Here is a 20726-nt window from a genome sequence, read left to right on the forward strand (position 1 = left end):
ATCCGTGCGTCGCTGCGGTCCGGTCCCAGGTCGACGGGCACGTGCACCTTCCGCCGACCACTGGCGACAACATCGATGTACTGTGGAGACCTCACGCCCCACGTGTTGAGCAATTCGGCGGTACGTTCACCCGGCCTCCCGCATGCCCACTATACGCCCTCGCTCAAAGTCCGTCAACAGCACATACGGTTCACGTCCACGCTGTCGCGGCATGCTACCAGTGTTAAAGACTGCGATGGAGCTCCGTATGCCACGGCAAACTGGCTGACACTGGCGGCGGCGGTGCACAAATGCTGCGCAGCTAGCGCCATTCGACGGCCAACACTGCGGTTCCTGGTGTGTCCGCTGTGCCGTGCGTGTGATCATTGCTTGTACAGCCCTCTCGCAGTGTCCGGAGCAAGTATGGTGGGTCTGACACACCGGTGTCAATGTGTTCTTTTTTCCATTTCCAGGAGTGTACATAGTTACGAATAGATATATTCAAAAAATTAATTTGAATGTTGGTGTCTAAGACTTAGGCAATTTTTATGATCTGACATAGTCCTACATAGGGGAGACAAAATAACACTGGCCAGAAAGGCAGTATTGACCCTCGTTGATGATCATCACAGCAGATGCCAGAAGTGGCAACCATTGACGTCGATGCGGTGCTGTGTTGGATTCATCACTCTTATAGCGGCAACGGCGTTTGCAGTGTTTTGCTACGCCTCTGCCAGTGGATATTTGAGTGCACCTGACCATTCTATTTGTCCCATCGGTAAAAATCACAGAGAGAGGTTTCAGGCGAACGATATGGGCAGGAAACTTAATTGCACCTGTTGATTGTGCTCTCCTCACCAAATACCCCATATATTCATGACAAGGTTGTGAAGTCGGTGTTTGCTGTAGCTCTGTCTCGACGAAAATGTCGATACCGTCGTTCATCTTGATCCGCGAATGGATTAAATACTTTCTTGGGGATACTGGTTATCCCGTTAATAGTTTGATGAAAGAATTTTGTTGTGATGCTGACAGGAGACATTGCTCAGCAATCACTAATCTTGAGATTATGCAGTGGCTCTTGAAATTACTGATAGGGGTTTTCTGATTGCTACTTTCAGGGTTCCGTGACTAAATCTGAAAAAAACTCATAGGATCGCTTGTTGTCTGTCTCTGTCCTATTGTTAAGAACCCTTTTTCTCAGAAACGATAAGTTGTATCAGTTGAAATTCATGTCACATATTAAGGTCTATTTTCGCTTTCTGGTGAAAAAATCTTAAATTTCTGTCAATTCCGTCAAAACATAAGGCGATTCATGTCAGATATTTTGATACTTCAAAATTCTCTCTTAAACACCTATAGGGTACTCCCCCTTGACATCTAATCATGTAATTTCGCAAAAAGCAAGGATTAACAAAAGAATTTCACAGTAAGAGTTAAGGAGAAAAAATCCGAAAATTCTGAATTTCTAATTATATAACACGAATCTTTTTTTTTTTTTAATCCGTCTGTTTGTCTGTCTCTCCGTCTGATAGTTTAGCGTATCAGGCTCACAATTATTTCGCATACTAAGGTCTACGATCCCTTGGCGGTGCAAAAATGTTAATCTTGTTAGTAAGTTCACTCAAAAGATATAACCTTTTATGTCACAATTTGATACTCGAAAGCTTAAACTGACATAAACTCATGAGGTTGGCAAGGTGTTTTCACAGCATAAGTAAATGTGAAAATCCGAAATTGTTAATTTATAATTATATCATGAGAAGAATTTTTCCTTTGTCACTTTTTAGCGGTCTTCAAACTTCATATTAAAACATTCCCGAAAGTCTTGGAACCCCTGGGACCAGTACCTTGCCAGTATTACGGTCAACAAAGGGCAAAAAACGTCAATATGCTCGATTCCGCGAATAAACAAACTTTCTGTATACATACATGGAATCATCAGTGCGCGAGTATTAATGACACCTGACCAATTTTTTAATAACTATTAAAAATTTTAATAGCATGAGTTGCTGATGTTGTTTACCTTCATCTGTGTGCAGTTGTGTGAGTGAATAGGAATTCCTTTCACTTTAAATCCTGATATTTTTTCTTAAAAGATCCTTATAGCCCTTTTTATAGAGATGTTAAACAAGTAAAAAGATAATGAGTATCCTTGTCTTATCCTTTTTCTGATTTTGGCTTTGAAATGTTCTCGCCATGGCTGTTTGTTTTTTATATGTTTGGTATTGTTCATCTACCGTATGTTTCCAGTGTGAATGTATATCTTCCAAGATCTTTAAGAGTTTTTACAGGGAAATTATCAGGTGATCTAGATGGGCAGGGAAATTAACAGTATCTGTTCTCTCTTCACCAAATACCCCATGCATTCCTGAAGAGGCTATCAAGTCAGTGTGTGCTGTTGCTCTGTCTTGGTGAAAATGTCGATACAGTCGTTCATCTTATGTGAGTTGATCCATGTTGTTGTTGTGGTCTTGAGTCCTGAGACTACTTTGATGCAGCTCTCCATGCTACTCTATCATGTGCAAGCTTCTTCATCTCCCAGTACCTACTGCAGCCTACAACCTTCTGAATCTGCTTAGTGTATTCATCTCTTGGTCTTCCTCTACGATTTTTACCCTCCACGCTGCCCTCCAGTACTAAATTGGTGATCCCTCGATGCCTCAGAACATGTCCTACTAACCGATCCCTTCTTCTAGTCAAGTTGTGCCACAAACTTCTCTTCTCTCCAATTCTATTCAATACCTCCTCATTAGTTATGTGATCTACCCATCTAATCTTCAGCATTCTTCTGTAGCACCACATTTCAAGAGCTTCTATTCTCTTCTTGTCCAAACTATTTATCGGCCACGTTTCACTTCCATACATGGCTACACTCCACACAAATACTTTCAGAAACGACTTCCTGACACTTAAATCAATACACGATGTTAACAAATTTATCTTCTTCAGAAACGCTTCCCTTGCCATTGCCAGTCTACATTTTATATCCTCTCTACTTCGACAATCATCAGTTATTTTGCTCCCCAAATAGCAAAACTCCTTTACTACTTTAAGTGTCTCATTTCCTAATCTAATTCCCTCAGCATCACCCGACTTAATTCGACTACGTTCCATTATCCTCGTTTTGCTTTTGTCGATGTTCATCCTATACCCTCCTTTCAAGACACTGTCCATTCCGTTCAACTGCGCTTTCAAGTCGTTTGCTGTCTCTGGCAGAATTACAATGTCATCGGCGAACCTCAAAGTTTTTGTTTCTTCTCCCTGGATTTTAATACCTACTCCAAACTTTTCTTTCGTTTCCTTTACTGCTTGTTCAATATACAGATTGAATAGCATCGGGGAGAGGCTGCAACCCTGTCTCACTCCCTTCCCAACCACTGCTTCCCTTTCATGCCCCTCGACTCTTATAACTGCCATCTGTTTTCTGTACAAATTGTAAGTAGCCTTTCCCTCGCTGTAGTTTACCCCTCCCACCGAATTGACCCATATATGGATTAAATAGTTTCCAGATAATACTGTCAAATACCTTTTCTATAGCAATAAAAGTTGTTTAAGTATCCCTATTTGATTCCAACCTTATCTCTAGTAAGCTTCTGGGCAGTAGATCCAGAAGTGTTTTAATGAAGTCCTTGGGTACGCAAGAGCTTCCTATGCGTAAATGACAGTAACATTATCATGTGTTTGGGTTAATACATTAGACATAAATGTCGTTACCTCAGCATGTCAGGACTGCCATCCCAGGAAGAAATTTGATTGTGTTCGACGTCGAGGAGCAGCACGTTACTGCTCTGGCAGAAGCTGTTGCAATCTGGTAGCGTTCGCAGGCGATTGAACGCAAAGCTGAGAAGTCCCTCCCTGCAGTCCTGTATCCACAGCTGCGGATATTCGGTCAGCTGGTTTCTAGAGACATCGAGGTACTGCAGCTGGTTGAGTCCACGCAGTGCCTGTCCCAGTGAGGTGAGCTGGTTCTGCGAGATGTCGAGCAGCACGAGGTTGGGGACCCCCCGGAAGGCGTCCTGCTCCTGGTGCAGGCAGCACAGGCCAGTGTTGCAGAGGCTCAGCTCCCTCAAGCGCGGCAGCGGCGGCAGCTGCCCCGTCAGTCGGCGCAGCCTCGCTCCGCACATGTTCAACTCCTGCAGCTTCAGCATGCTCGCAATGGCCGACGGTATCGACGTCAGACGGTTGTCTCTCAGGTCCAGTTTTTCCAGGGCCGGCATCAGGACGTGCGCATCTATCACAAACAATAATCAGAGACTGAAACGAGACTGACTTTTTTGTTTTCCTCAACCTAATTCAAGCTCCTTAATTTATAATTTTTAGGTCAGTAATATTGAAATACACTGCTGTTTGAAGAGAGAGAAACATCAAGTAGTAGTATGGAATAGCCCCACCACGTGCTACAGAGAGCCGCTACACGTCGTAGCATGGAATCTAGGAGCGCTTGAATATGCTGCTGGGGAATATTCTGCCATGCGGTTTGAATTTTGTTGTTGTGGTCTTCAGTCCTGAGACTAAACATGCACCTCTCCATGCTACTCTATCCGGTGGAAGTTTATTCATCTCCCAGTACCTACTGCAACCTACAACCTTCTGAATCTGCTTCGTGTATTCATCTCTCGAACTTCCTCTACGATTTTTACCCTCCACGCTGCCCTCCAGTACTAAATTGGTGATGCCTCAGAACATGTCCTACTAACCGATCCCTTCTTCTAGTCAAGTTGTACCACAAACTCCTCTTCTCCCCAATTCTATTCAATAACTCCTCATTAGTTATGTGATCTACCCATCTAATCTTCAGCATTCTTGTGTAGCACCATATTTCAAGAGCTTCTATTCTCTTCTTGTCCAAACTATTTATCGTCTACGTTTCACTTCCATACATGGCTACACTCCATACAAATACTTTCAGAAACGACTTCCTGAGACTTAAATCTATACTCGATGTTAACAAATTTCTCTTCTTCAGAAACGCTTTCCTTGCCATTGCCAGTCTACATTTTATATCCTCTCTATTTCTACCATCATCAGTTATTTTGCTCCCCAAATAGCAAAACTCCTTTACTACTTTGAGTGTCTCATTTCCTAATCTAATTCACTCAGCATGACCCGACTTAATTCAACTACATTCCATTATCCTCGTTTAGGCTTTTGTTGATGTTCATCTTATATCTCCTTTCAAGACACTGGCCATTCCGTTGAACTGCTCTTCTAAGTCCTTTGCTCTCTCTGACAAAATTACATCATCGGCGAACCTCAAAGTTTTTATTTCTTCTCCATGGATTTTAATACCTACTCCGAACTTTTCTTTTGTTTCCTTTACTGCTTGCTCAATATACAGATTGAATAGCATCGGGGAGAGGCTACAACCCTGTCTCATTCCCTTCTCAACCACTGCTTCCCTTTCATGTCCCTCGTCTCTTATAACTGCCATCTGGCCTCTGTACAAACTATAAATAGCCTTTCGCTCCCTGTATTTTACCCCTGCCACCTTTAGAATTTTGAAAGAGAGTATTCCAGTCAACATTGTCAAAAGCTTTTTCTAAGTCTACAAATGCTAGAAACGTAGGTTTCCCTTCCCTTAATCTATTTTCTAAGATAAGTCGTAGGGTCAGTATTGCCTCATGTGTTTCAACATTTCTACGGAATCCGAAGTGTTCTTCCACGAGGTCAGCTTCTACCAGTTTTTCCATTCGTCTGTAAAGAATCCGTTTTAGTATTTTGCAGCTGTGACTTATTAAATTGATAGTTCGGTAATTTTCACATCTGTCAACACCTACTTTCTTTGGGATTGGAATTATTATATATACATCTTGCTCACCAGATGGTGGCTCTCCCACGGCTGTCAGTAGTTCCAGTGGAATGTTGTCTACTCCCGGGGCCTTGTTTCGACTCAGGTCTTTCAGTGCTCTATCGAACTCTTCACGCAGTATCGTATCTCCCATTTCATCTTCATCGACATCCTCTTCCATTTCCATAATATTGTCCTGAAGAACATCACCCCTGTATAGACCCTCTATATACTCCTTCCACCTTTCTGCTTTCCCTTCTTTGCTTAGAACTGGGTTTCTATCTGAGCTCTTGGTATTCATGCAAGTGGTTTTCTTTTCTCCCAAGGTCTTTTTAATTTTCCTGTAGGCAGTGTCTATCTTCAAATAACAGTTGTTCATAAATAAGAAAAGTGAACTAAAAATAAAAAGGGATAATCGATAGATGAAGCTATAGGGAATAATCAACACGCAAAGCAACAATACTACGAACTTATACACCAACATAACACATAATGGAGGTCTTAAATATGGATGAGTACTTTCGTCTGTAGCGGCGGCTAATGGAGCGTCCATCGCTGCGAATTCTTTGGAACGTTTCAGATGTTTGAACTACTAAGTACAAACGGTTTAGACATTTGAAGAAAGTGTGCTGGAATGACTGATTTATTAACGAAACTACTACAGCTGAAATGACTATTTTTTGAATACTTTTGCGTGATATACACTATTCAGTGATATTCTGAGCGATGAGATTGAAAGAAAAGAAGTACGTGGGCAGTATTTCAACACGTACTTGCAGCGCGGTAGCCATGAACTGCATTGCGCTCGCTTCGTCAAAACTTAGCTATTGTTATGATTATAGAAGTTACGCAAAACTCTTCAGCAGCGAAGACATTACATTAAAATCCGCTAGCCAGGTACTCAAGACAGGAGTCTCTACAATATACCGAGGATTTATCGAAATCCGTGATTAACATGTCTGATAGTCCCCTTTCAAGTGTCAGAGCTAAAGATGTGATTTCTGGCGTTCCCGAAGGTAGTGTTATAGGCCCTTTGCTGTTCCTTATCTATATAAACGATTTGGGAGACTATCTGAGCAGCCGTCTTAGGTTGTTTGCAGATGACGCTGTCGTTTGTCGACTAATAAAGTCATCAGAAGATCAAAACAAACTCCAAAACCATTTAGAAGAAATATCGGAATGGTGCGAAAAGTGGCAGTTGAACCTAAATAACGAAAAGTGTGAATTCATCCACATGACTGCTAAAAGGAACTCGTTAAACTTCGGTTACACGATAAATCAGTCTAATCTAAAAGCTGTAAATTCAACTAAATACCTGGGTATTAAAATTACGAACAACTTAAATTGGAAAGAACACACAGAAAATGTTGTGGGGAAGGCTAACCAAAGACTGCGTTTTATTGGCAGGACACTTAGAAAATGTAACAGACCTACTAAGGAGACTGCCTAGACTAAGCTTGTCCGTCCTCTTTTAGAATACTGCTGATAGGACTGACGGAGTATATCGAACAAGTTCAAAGAAAGGCAGCACGTTTTGTATTATTGCGAAATATGGGAGAGAGTGTCACAGAAATGATACAGGATTTGGGCTGGAAATCATTAAAAGAAAGACGTTTTTCGTTGCGACGGAATCTGTTCACGAAATTCCAATCACCGACTTTCTCCTCCACCGGCCGCGGTGGTCTAGCGGTTCTAGGCGCTCAGTCTGGAACCGCGCGACCGCTACGGTCGTAGGTTCGAATCCTGCCTCGGACGTGGATGTGTGTGATGTCCTTATGTTAGTTACGTTTAAGTAGTTCTAAGTTCTAGGGGACTGATGACCACAAACGTTAAGTCCCATAGTGCTCAGAACCATTTGAACCATCTTTCTCCTCCGAATGCGAAAATATTTTGTTGACACCGACCTACATAGGGAGAAACGACCGCAAAGATAAAATAAGGGAAATGAGAGCTCGTACGGAAACATAGAGGTGTTCATTCTTTCCGTGCGCTATACGAGATTGGAATAATAGAGAATTGTGAAGGTGGTTCGATGAACCCTCTGCCAGGCACTTAAATGTGTTTTGCAGAGTATCCATGTAGATGTAGATGTCAGTACTGCGATTGGCCAGATGGATGCTGATCTGTCTTGCAGTGGTACGATGGGCGCAAAACCGAGGGCTTAACCTAAATATGAAAATGTCTCTAGCAATTGTAGCATCCCATTACAAATTAAGTGTTTTGAACAATTCGCTCCTTTCTTGTCGACCGTATTCCTATACCCATCACCAAACAGGGAAGAACTTAGATGTAACTTCAAATGAGCATCTCAGCATGTATCGAACGACAAATCTGTCGCAACATGGGATCGTTACTATCACTGCCCAAAACAACCATAAATTTCTGCATGTTTATGTCATCGGAATTTGAGAAATTGGTCGCCGGCCGAAGTGGCCGAGCGGTTCTAGGCGCATCAGTCTGGAACCGCTACGGTCGCAGGTTCGAATCCTGCCTCGAGCATGGATGTGTGTGATGTCCTTAGATTAGTAATTTTTAAGTAGTTTTAAGTTCTAAGGGATTGATGACCTAAGATGTTAAGTCCCGTAGTGCTTAGAGCCATTTTTTTTTAGAAATTGATCAACCATGCACAAATATCAGTGGACTGAAACGAGAAGTAGTCCGAGATGTACAGAGGATATTACACGAATACAATCAACTGGTTAACGTCTTCAAATCAGCTCTAGGCCGAATGATATCTGGTGACTATAAAGTTATGATTCGAGCTGACAAAAAACCACTCGAGAACACGAAGTCGGTTTAATGCACCTCAGACGAAGTCGCCATCTTAATTGTGGACAATGAAAACACAAGCTGTGACAATTGTACAACGAAGAAGAGAAGGACTACAATGCATTGTAGAGACACACCGTTCATATGATGCTCCGCTGTATATATCAATATTTCTGGACGGAGAGGACGGATAACATTTTAATGTAAAACAAATTTAACCTGAAACAGGCGTAGAAACAAATGAAGAAGTCACTTCCAAGGAGTTCTATGCTTACCGCTTATTGATAAGAGACAATGAAATACACAACCACTGGTGGGTATGTAGGCAAAAATAGAAGCGGAACGGATGTTTTACATAAGACAGAATCAGAAGAAACTATGCACGGAGTAATACATCCACCTTCGAGCCGCAATCGTAAATCACGGAAACATTGACGACATTGGAACAATAGTAATCTCACCCTCATCATACAAACGCACTGAAGATACCATGACTTACATAAGAAATTATGGATGACCTGACCTTTTCATAACATGCACATGCAACTCGTCGTGGCTAGAATCAAAGAACAACAAAGATACAGACAATCCCTCATGGATCAACACGACATAATAGCCGAGTTTTCCGACAGAAATAAACGAGATTTATTGAAGTCATCACAAAAAAACCCGCGTTTGGAACCGTTAGAAGCTGGATATAGACAATCGAATGGCAATAACAAGGACTGCCTCTCACACACAGTCTCATATGGCTACACAACAAAAAATGTGTGTGAATTCCTAAGGGACCAAACTGCTGAGGTCATCTGTCTCTAGACTTACACACTACTTGAACTACGTTATGCTAAGAACAACACACACACTAACCGTGCGGCCGCTCCGCGCGGCGGCTACACAACAGAATTCATCCAACAGATATGGACAAAATCATCCAAGCTGAATTTCCCATTCCGCAAGAACATCTGGAATGGTACGACATACTAGTGAAAAACATGATTCACCGACCATGAGGGCCACTAAACCCCAATTCGCCATGTATCAGTGACGAAAAATGTACAAAAAAAAACCAAAACCATTATTGGACGATACACAAACCGGAGTTGGCTATCCTAAATACAGAAGACGATCACCAACAAACGGAGGGTTAACAGCAAAAATACGAAAATGAAGCAGCAACGAACTGGAAACAGATAATCAATAGGTAGCACCATAAACACACTACTTTTAAAATTGTTCCAAGCACACATTAACGTAGAATACTGCAATTACCGAGCGAGGTAGTGCAGTGTTTAACACACTGGAGTAGCATTGGGGGGGAACGACGGACCATCCCCGCGTCCGGCCATCCCGATTTACGTTTTCCGTGATCTCCCTACTTCGCTTCAGGCAAATGCCGGGATGGTTCCTTTGAAAGGGCACGGCCGCCTTACTTCCCCATCCTTCCCAATCCGATGGGCCGATGACCTCGCTGTTTGGTCGCCTCCCGCAAATTAACCAACCAACCAATGCTGCAATTCAGTGAAATCCATTAAATATGTCTGCAAGCGTGTGAACAAAAGCAGTGACAACGCAGTATTTCAAAGAGCCAAAACAGAAACGACGAGGTCCTCATGTACCAAACTGGAAAATATATCAACAGTATCGTCACGGATTTTCGGTTTTCCCCTACACGAGCGCGAACCAACTGTGCAACATCCAGCAGTACATTTGGGGAATGGACAGGAAGTTTAATTCACAGAAGACACCGCCACAAAAACTGCAAGCGAATCACCTCAGAACACAACATTAACAGCTTTTAGAAACTGTTCCAAACGTATCCATGCGTGAAAACAGTATTATATGTCGACGTTAGCTACTTGGAACACAACAAGAAAAAGCTTTCGACGACGAAAACAAGGAATTCCAGTAGGATATCATTCAGGTATCATGAAAACTGGCGCAATAGGCCGAGTATACACATCCAAAGCTTCGGTTGTTGCTACACGAAAGACGGGGATCAACAAGTTCCACGGTCTCAGCGCTGTTGACGGTTACCTACGGCAGACGTACAGAGAAGCATGCCAACGCTGAGGACTACTGGAAAACGGCAACCACTGGGGATTTACACTACAACAAGTCTCACTCACAGCCTCAGCTGCACAAATGAGAGACCTATTCGCCATAATTCTAACAACATGTAACCCATCGGATTCAAAAACGGCGATGGGACTCCTTCAAAGAGAGAATGAGTGATGACACCGACCAAATCAGACAAGCTGAACTGACCATCGAAGTAAACGACAACATCTTCAATGCAACACTCACTAACCTAGAAGATAAATACTTAGCAATAAACAACAAGAGCTTAGTACAACATGGACTGCAAGCACCACGAAAAGATGCTACCGGTGTGCTAAACTTCGAAATTATAAAAAAAGCCACAACGTCAACGAATTTCTTCAATATATTGCTCACAACACACCGCTCCTCGATGACAAAACGAAATTGACAGCGTTATCATGGACCGGATCGACATCAACACTGGCGGCATCGGGAAAACATTTCTAATAAATCTACTGTTGGGGGAAATAGATGCTAAACAACAAATCACATTTGCACTAGCATCATCCGGCATTGCAGCCACACTTATGGAAGTAGGATAAACTCCCCATTCGACCCCATAACTATCACTAAATATAGCAGAAGAATAATTCCCGGTATGTAAAATCTCGAGAGCACCTGGACTAGGTGAACTTCAGAAGCAATTTATATTATCTTCTGGGACGAATGCGCAATGGCACATAAAAATTCACATGAAGCAGTGGACAGTACATTACGAGACTTGCGTGGGAACTCTGAAGTGATAGGAGGAGCTCTACTGATATTATCAGGAGATTTTTTACAAACACCTGCAGTTATGCCCAAGTCAACACTAGCAGACCAGCTAAAAAATATCTCATCTTTGGCAACACATATAAATACTACGACTAGCCAAAAATACAAGAGGTGAAGTATCGAAAGATGAAACAGCAGCACATTTTCCTCAGCAGCTTTACAAATAGGTGAGGGCACATGTCCTACTGGCCACACGACCGGCCTCATTAAACTCAATAGTGATTTCTGGAACATAGCCACTGCCGAAAATGAACTCGTCCACCAATTTTATCCAAACATTGTTCACGACTATTCCAATCCGGTCTGGCTATTTGAAAGGGCAATTTTGGCAACTGAAAATAATATTGGTGACGATGTCAACTTTAATATTTTAAAGAAGATTCTCGGTGAAGACACAATATACAAATCGATCGTCACGATGGTAACCCTCGAAGGAAGTGTGAAGTTCCCTACAAAATTTCAAATTCTTTGCAAGTACCAGGAACGCCATTACACTGCCTTCGACTTAAAATTGCATCTCCGATCACAGTACTAAGTAATCTCAACTCACCAAAACTATGTAACGGAACAAGGATGATAGTCAAACAGCCATCGAATAGCATAATCGAAGTCGAACTTATGACTCGGAAGTGCAAAGGACACACATCATTTATCCCCGGAATACGAGTGATCTCTGCCATTCCAATATAAAAGAGTGCAATTTCCAATCAAATTAGCCTACAGGTTTCTAATTAACAAAGTGCAAGTACAAACTTTAAAATATTGCTTCAGCAACCGCAAAGACTCCTGCTTTACTCACTGTCAACTATAGGTAGCTTGCTCGCGAGTAGGAAATTCGAATAGTATTGAAAATAGAATATGTTTTCAACAAAAAATTTCTCTTATACTTTGACAAGTATTGTAAATAGTTAGTATATGTTTTCAATAAAATTCTTTTACCTCTTATACTTTACAGTTTATCCCTTATTCCAACTACCACACAATCTCATATCAACTCCCCGAGAGAAGCCGGATACGCCAGCTAGTATTTTCATAAAAGGCATGAAAAGAAAAGACAAAGGAAAATTTGGGATTGGAAACAGATTTCCAGCAAGGGATTATAAGGGGTACATTTGAACTTCGTATACAAAGTAAGATACTTGTATTATTTCATAGTTTATGATTTACACAGCTGGCCGGAGTGGCCGAGCGGTTCTAGGCGCTGCAGTCCGGAACCGCGCGACCGCTACGGTCGCAGGTTCGAATCCTGCCTCGGGCAAGGATGTGTGTTATGTCTTTGTGTTAGTTAAGTTTAACTAGTTCTAAGTTCCAGGGGACTATTGACCTCAGAAGTTAAGTCCCATAGTCCTCAGAGCCATTTGAACCATGATTTCCACATGCTGGGGTGATGTTCATAGTAAAGGGAACAGTAACTTTTTCGACGTCTTGCACAGGTTACAAACGATGCATTTTCACTATTACAAAGTTCTTTTAAAGTTTATATGGAGAAACAAACTTGGTTTACGCTCATGAATGGCTACCGTTTTTCGCACGAATTGGCAGCAAGCCACGCGTAACGCATCATTTCGGCAAATATTGGCGACGATAGCTGGTGATATACAACTGAATGCATTCTGATTCAGCCTTCTCTGGATCCGATTTCTTTTTCTCTCTCTAGATGACATGAGAGCACTTTTGCAGCTCTTTGATTAAATTCTTTTCCTGACAATAAAAATGGACATCGCAGTGTTGCACTAGCAGAGTGTATTTGGGGAGAATCAGTGTAGTACTGCACGATAACAGTTCGCCCACATCTCGAAAGACCACGACGTATAATTGTCTTCCCACCGGATGAATTAAGAGAAGTAGTCTGTTTTCTTTCACATAGGGCTTCATCGCACCAGCCAAAAAAGTTCTGTATAGTGCACAAAGTCGGGGCCCATCACGACATTATGTAGGTGTATAACTTTATTTGGCTCTTCAGTGTTTATGAGGACGCAGGATGTCCGTGGCGTATCACTTTGCCGAGTTTCGTCAGTCACTACAGTCGTGAGCCGAAGTTACACCCGATGGCTCCCCATGTCAAAATTAACAACGCTGCGCCTCTACAAAATACCCCATTAGAATATTTGGCTCTCTCAAGGCCACCGTCTTACTCGCCGCGTATGGTAATCCGGTTTAGTGCAGAACCGCGATTTATCGCTTAGCGCGACGCCATTCATTTTCCCCGGTGACGGCAACACTTCAAAGGCAGTCGTTTGTGTTGTGGTATTAACGGCAACCTACGCATGGGTGTTTAGTCCCCCTTAAACATCCCCCCCCCCCCTTACGCATGGGCTGACAATTCCCTAGTCCGACAGCAGCTAGTCTCTGAACAAAGACTCAGAATACTTCAGGGTGTCCATTACTTCTTCTTGGGTGGCAGGTGCAGATGAGAAGGGGTTACAATGTGCTTGGTTGTTTCATGTGACAGAATGAGACCTTGATGACGAGTATACCTGCTGTCACGTCACATTCAGTCGAACTCCAGGACTCTGTCGTATCCCAGCGGCCCACAAATCTGGATATTGGACGTTTAAACCAGTTGGCGAAATGGAAACATGCAATGAGGTCCTTTTCAAACTCTGGCAAGTGCTGATAACGACGTGTCACATAGTACGCGGCGTCTCTATGTCCTTCACAGGAATGACTCAACATCTGACGCTGTTCGAGCCGCTTGTATACATTACGAGTCCAGGTACTAAAACCAAAAGCGAGCAACACTAACTCCGCTGGCCATCCTACCGGTCATAGAGAATTTCCACTCTAAACATTTACATACCCGCCGGTAGTGTGTACGTGTACGAAGTTACATTGGCATCCAACCATGTCTTCTGGGTACTTCGCTTTTTTAATTAGACAATGTAAATATTGTGGAATGCGAAGTTTTAGAACATGCGGTCTATTTATAATATTTCGGGTTTCCGGCGTGACATTTTTCCTCAAAACCCCTCCTCAGAACCCCTCCACTGTGTCCTTAGCATTATTTCCCTGCTCACTACACAGTGACTCTCCGCTCCTCGTTCATCTTGGCAAATTACTGTAAATGTGACAGTTCCCCATACGGCCTGATTTGCTCATTGGGCGTTATTGGGTTACTGGACGGCCACTAACCTGATCCCTCATCTCCATCACTGAGACAGTCTGAAGACTTTTAAAGCACCCTTGAGCGGCTGCCTTCGACTGGAGGCAGTCGACAGTGGTCCTGCTGGGGAAAGTAATTGTCGTCACCAGTGTTGATTTACAGTGTGCAGTTCATTAACCCCAGACTGTGCGCTGTGTTAAATCCCAAACTTCTCTGCACTGTCGCCTTTATTGCGGCCTTATCATGTTAATAATAACGAACCGTCCGTCAGAGGAGGACGTTAAGCTGGACGTTCCTTTTTTTCAAGAGAGGTTGCCTACTTGCCGGCAGCTGGTTTAACTGTCTTTGTGTTTCATTCCAACATCACTCATATTGTCAGAAACATGGTATTACGAGGGGCGTTCGATAAGTAATGCATCACATTTTTTTCCCGGCCAGTTACGGTCGGAAAGACGCGGAATTTGATGGGGGACATCGGGGAATATTCTCGCTTCATCTCCTATAGTTTCATGAAGCTCCAATCGGTGCCGGCCTATATATAGTCTTCAAAATGGCATCTTTGCCGGAGATGCGTTCCAAGCAGAAAGCTGTGATTGAGTTTCTTTTGATGGAAAGCCAGAGCATCGCAGGTATTCGTAGGCGCTTGTGGAATGTGTACATTGATCTGACACTGAATAAAAGCAAGGTGAGTCGTCGTCTGTCATCGCAACGAGGTTGCGCAAACTTGTCCGATGTCCCGCGTGACGGCCGGCTGCACACAGCTGTGACTCCTGCATTACTGAAACTGGCGAACACTAATTTGAGGAGATCGACGTATCTCAGACATGTCGGCAGTGCTGTCTACCAGTTGGGGTACTCAAATGTGTGTTCCTCACCGCGTAAAAGCAGATATGAACAGCAACGAAGGACCATCTGTGCGGAATAGCTTGCTCGTTGTGAGGCTGATCGTGACAATTTTTAGCCGAACATCGTCACAGACGATGAGACATGGGTTCATCACTTCAAACCGAAAACAAAACAGCAATCCATGGAGTGGCGCCACATCACCTCTCCTCCGAAGAAAAAGTTCAAAGCTCCACCCTCAGCTGGTAAAAACTCGTGGCGACGATCTTCTGAGCCTCTGAAGTGAGTAATTTGTTCTAGGTCCTACTTTCTGGTGCAACAATCAACTCTGGTGTGCATTGTACCACCCTCATAAAACTGAAGTAGCAGCATGTTCGTCGCCACTAAAATGGTAACGAACTGCTCCTTCCCCATGACAACCCAAGGCCTCACCCAAGTATGCGCACCCGACAGGAGCCCACAAAACTTCGTTGCACTGTTTCTCCCGCATCTTCCGACTTCCATCTTTTTGGCTCAATGAAGGATGCATTGCGCCGGCTGCGGTGGCCGAGCGGTTCTAGTCGTTTCAGTCCGGAACCACGCGACTGCTACGGTTGCAGGTTGGAATCGTGCCTTGGGCCTGTATGTGTGTGATGTCCTTAGGTAAGTTAGGTTCAAGTAGTTCTAAGTTCTAGGGGACTGATGACCTCAGATTTTAACTCTCATAGTGCTCAGAGCCATTTGAATCATTTGAATTTTGAAGGATGCATTTCGCGGGTAGTAGTACGTGGATGATGGGGAGGTTATTTATGCTGCGAGACGTTGGCTCCGTGTCGAGCAGTAGAGTTGGCGTAAGGCCGTCCCATTGAAGGGAGATCATGTTGAAAAACAGAGTTTTATATCCAAAAGAATGGAGAATGATATGATGTGATGGAATCCTGAAATACATCAATGGGTTTTCGGAAAAAAATGTGTTGCATTAATTATTTAACTCACCTCGTATAAACCCATTCATCATAGGTCCTCCGCAAAACGGTGGTCCTAAAAGACATTTGAACTGTAATCCGCGGAAGTGGCTTCAACTGTACAGGGATAACCAGGCAGAGGGCCACATGATGTAATGACACTGCTGATTTACAGTAATGTCCTGTAGACTCTACACTCATACAGATTTTTTCCTTTCCCCTTTCTTTTTTCATGTGTCACGTGATGCAGCAGCTAATCTTCCATACAGGAAAATACAAGCACTAAAATACTCTGCACCACTGTAGACTACAGAGGGACTGCTAAGTTTCAAGAGCTTTTAGTTGAGTGTAGGTATTTTGATGGATGCGTATGAGAGATTGATACTGCGTGTCAACACACAGGCTACCCATCTCGAATAGCACCAAGGGGGCCACAGAACTCGCCGTGCCAATCTGACCATCGGGATCACCCATCAATAACATGTGCCTTCGCTCCATCAGACGGTGAGAAGACGATTTGAATTTAATCCAGAACATTGGCACTAAGTCTAATGTTCAGGAATTTTAATCTATTATTTCTCCTTACCTTGCTGGTCAAATAATGAGCGTGAAATTTTTTTCCAGCACCAGCATTTGAACTATCGACCTGAGAGTTGAGCATCACCACTCCGGTGTACGTTGGTGACCATGGCTACGGAGGCAGTTGTCGACTGGAATAGTTTTGTCTGTTGTTTGGAACCCGTAACGTATCATAATGGCTGACTGTTTGGAAAATGCTAAACACTGATGGACTACCAACTTTCGAGTTTACTTTGCGAAGAAAGTTGCTTGATATTCCTTGTGACTGATCTATTGAAATATTGAGATTTGTTCCTTCCATTGAGAGTAATATCGCCACCTTCCTGTGACCTGGATGTACGCAGGACAGGAGCAAGGCAGGGAAGTGCGTAAATATTAGTTATGAAAGTGTGCATGCATGTATTAGTGTTTCTCAGCGCAAAGCAGAACTGCTCTGAGAAGAAGGTAATACGTACCCTCTGGGAAGTCTAGAATGGAGCTATTTGCGATTGTGAGCTCCTTCAACTTTGGCATCATTCCCAGTTTCAGATCTGTGCTGATATTGTCATTGTTGTAGAGCACCAATTTTTCGATGCTCGCCTTTCCCAAATTGTAGATGTTCGTTAAAGATATGGAACAGCGTGAATACCACATGGTAATGCCATTGAAAGCAACAGTGATAAAAAAATCTTCATCTTCTCTGAACACTGGGCTTGTGAAATTCCAAAACTCCGTCGAAGTACTGTTGTACTTTAGAGGACTCAGGGCTGCAACACTCTCCAGGATGTACACTTCAATCAGGCAGTCCCTGCAAATGATGTGGTAATACGTAAACATTGTCATAATCCTACCGGAACAAGCATGAGCTAATAAATGTAATAACTATGAACTAACGAATCTCATATCTCACGTTTGTAAATTGCTAAGTAAAAATATACAGGGTGGTCCATTGATCGTGACCGGGCCAAATATCTCACGAAATAAGCGACAAACGAAAAAATTACAAAGAACGAAACTTGTCTAGCTCGAAGGGGAAAACCAGATGGCACTATGGTTGGCCCGCTAAATGGCGCTGCCATAGGTCAAACGGATATCGCTGTGTTTTTTTTTAAAATAGGAACCCCTATTTTTATTACATATTCGTGTAGTACATAAAGAAATATGAATGTTTTAGTTGGACCACTTTTTTCGCTTTGTAATGGATGGAGATATAATAGTCACAAACATATGGCTCACAATTTTAGACAAACAGTTGGTAACAGGTGGTGTTTTTTAATTAAAATACAGAACGTAAGTACGTTTGAACATTTTATTTCGGTTGTTCCAATGTGACACATGTACCTTTGTGAACTTATCATTTCTGAGAATGCATGCTGTTACAGCGTTAGTACCTGTAAATACCACATTAATGCAATACATGCTCAAAATGACATCCGTCAACCTCAATGCATTTGGCAATACGTGTAACGACATTCCTCTCAACAGCGAGTAGTTCACCTTCCATAATGTCCGCACATGCATTGACAATGCGCTGACGCATGATGTCAGGCGTTGTCGGTGGATCACGATAGCAAATATCCTTCAACTACACCCACAGAAAGAAACCCGGGGACGTCAGATCCGGTGAACGTGCGGGCCATGGTATGGTGCTTCGACGACCAATCCACCTCTCATGAAATATGCTATTCAATACCGCTTCAACCGCACGCGAGCCATGTGCCGGACATCCATCAAATTGGAAGTACATCGCCATTCTGTCATGCAGTTAAACATCTTGTAGTAATATCGGTAGAATATTACGTAGGAAATCAGCATACATTGCACCATTTAGATTGCCATCGATAAAATAGGGGTCAATTATCCTTCCTCCCATAATGCCGCACCATACATTAACCCGCCAAAGTCGCTGATATTCCACTTGTCGCAGCCATCGTGGATTTTCCGTTGCCCAATAGTGCATATTATGCCGGTTTACGTTACCACTGTGGGTGAATGACGCTTCGTCGCTAAATACAACGCGTGCAAGAAATCTTTCATCGTGCCGTAATTTCTCTTATGCCCAGTGGCAGAACTGTACACGATGTTCAAAGTCGTCGCCATGCAATTCCTGGTGCATACAAATATGGTACGGGTGCAATCGATGTTGATGTAGCATCCTCAACACCGACGTTTTTGAGATTCCCGATTCTCGCGCAATTTGTCAGCTACTGATGCGCGGGTTAGCCGCGACAGCAGCTAAAACACCTACTTGGGCATGATCATTTGTTGTAGGTCGTGGTTGACGTTTCACATGTGGCTAACACTTCCTGTTTTCTTAAATATCGTAATTATCCGGCGAACGGTCCGGACACTTGGATGATGTCGTCCAGGATACCGAGCAGCATACATAGCACACGCCCGTTGGGCATTTTGATCACAACAGCCATACATCAACACGATATCGAGCTTTCCCGCAATTGGTAAACGGTCCATTGTATTAATGTATCACGAAGCAAATACCGTCCGCGCAGGGGGAATGTTACGTGATACCACGTACTTATACGTTTGTGATTATTACAGCGCCATCCATCAAAAAACGAAAAAAGTGGTCCAATTTAAACATTCATGGCCCGGGCACTATCAATGGACCACCCTGTATATACGAGGTTGGTCTGATAATTCTGGTAAAAGATTCGATAAAGAACGCTCACTTTGCAAAAACGGTTTTTTCTCTCTCCACATAATCCCCCCAAGCTAAATATTTTGGCCAAGAGAGATTTCAAAATTTTCGTGTAGTACTTTCTTTCCAGCTCGACCAGCTAATTTATTACAAGTCACATAATTTCTTCATTTGATGAAAACCTCCAAACAGTTGGAACCTATAAGATCCAAAATGGAGTTACCTTCCTTCCCCCCCAAACAAACCGTTTTACGTTCTCTACGGTGCAACTTCACCCACTATTTTAGCTGCAACGTAATAGCATATGAAAAATTTCATATACTTTTAAGTAACAATAGCAAAAAAATTTCTAACTACGTTACAAATAGCCGATTTCCGTTGAAACCCTTATCCATTTTTCGTTTTTGCTCCGTCTCTAATGGCCCCGTCGTCAACAGCACGTTAATTATTAGTTATCCTTTGCTTCTGTCAGTTTTTCTCTGGACTGCTTTGAATAATAACGTATTATCACTGTAAGATACTATAACTGTCTTCTACCAAATGTTTGGTGCCTGTAAGACTTGGGACTGCTGTTCAGTAACTAGAACGTCGTGTTTCTTAGTGTATACGAGTAGAAAGCATTTCGTTAGCTCAGCGATGCTACGTTAGTACCACTAAGGCAAGAAGAAAGATCGGGGTTTAACTTCCCGTCCACGTCATTAGAGAAGGAGACAAGCGCGGACTTTTTCAGAGATGAGGAAGGAGAATTGTGGGTGCACTTTCAAAGCCGAATACGATTCCAGTGCGTTATCCACTGCATTGCGCCGCTTGGTCTGTTAAGTTAGGAAGTGCTGCAGCTATTCCATTGTTGCATACCATATGAGTAACTAACAATTCGTCTGGACGTTGTTTTAGTTCCGTATTTATTTACTTTTTATGTATAGATTTATTTAACCTGGCAACATTATGGTTCTCAGAACCTCTCTTACATCAAACCAGGCATTCTACATACAAAGTCTATCCAGAAGGCAGATTATGTTTTCGTATTGAAAAACAACATAATGCTGGGAAAAGTGCTGTTGTATTCATTTGAAGTACTACTTTTCAAGAGACTCTGCACAAATTTAGGCGCTTATCATGGCGGCGAATAAGTTTTAAAATACCACTGTCCTGTTTTTCTGCCGTCTGAGACTTCAGCCAATTAGTCCCAGATCGTCTTCAAAGCGC

General features: G+C 42.8%; 1 protein-coding gene across 1 annotated transcript in view; it reads right to left on the reverse strand.

Moving 5' to 3' along the window:
- Positions 1-20726, reverse strand: part of LOC126335828 (toll-like receptor 2) — a 108565-nt gene that overhangs the window by 46995 nt on the left and 40844 nt on the right. Inside the window, exons 3-4 of the mRNA XM_049999294.1 lie at positions 17338-17669; positions 3697-4213 (exon numbers count right to left, since the gene is read on the reverse strand). Coding sequence (XP_049855251.1) covers positions 3697-4213; positions 17338-17669 — 849 coding nt within the window. The remainder of the gene's footprint in view (positions 1-3696; positions 4214-17337; positions 17670-20726) is intronic.

Source organism: Schistocerca gregaria, chromosome 2 (assembly GCF_023897955.1).
Source record: "Schistocerca gregaria isolate iqSchGreg1 chromosome 2, iqSchGreg1.2, whole genome shotgun sequence".
NCBI lineage: Eukaryota > Metazoa > Arthropoda > Insecta > Orthoptera > Acrididae > Schistocerca > Schistocerca gregaria.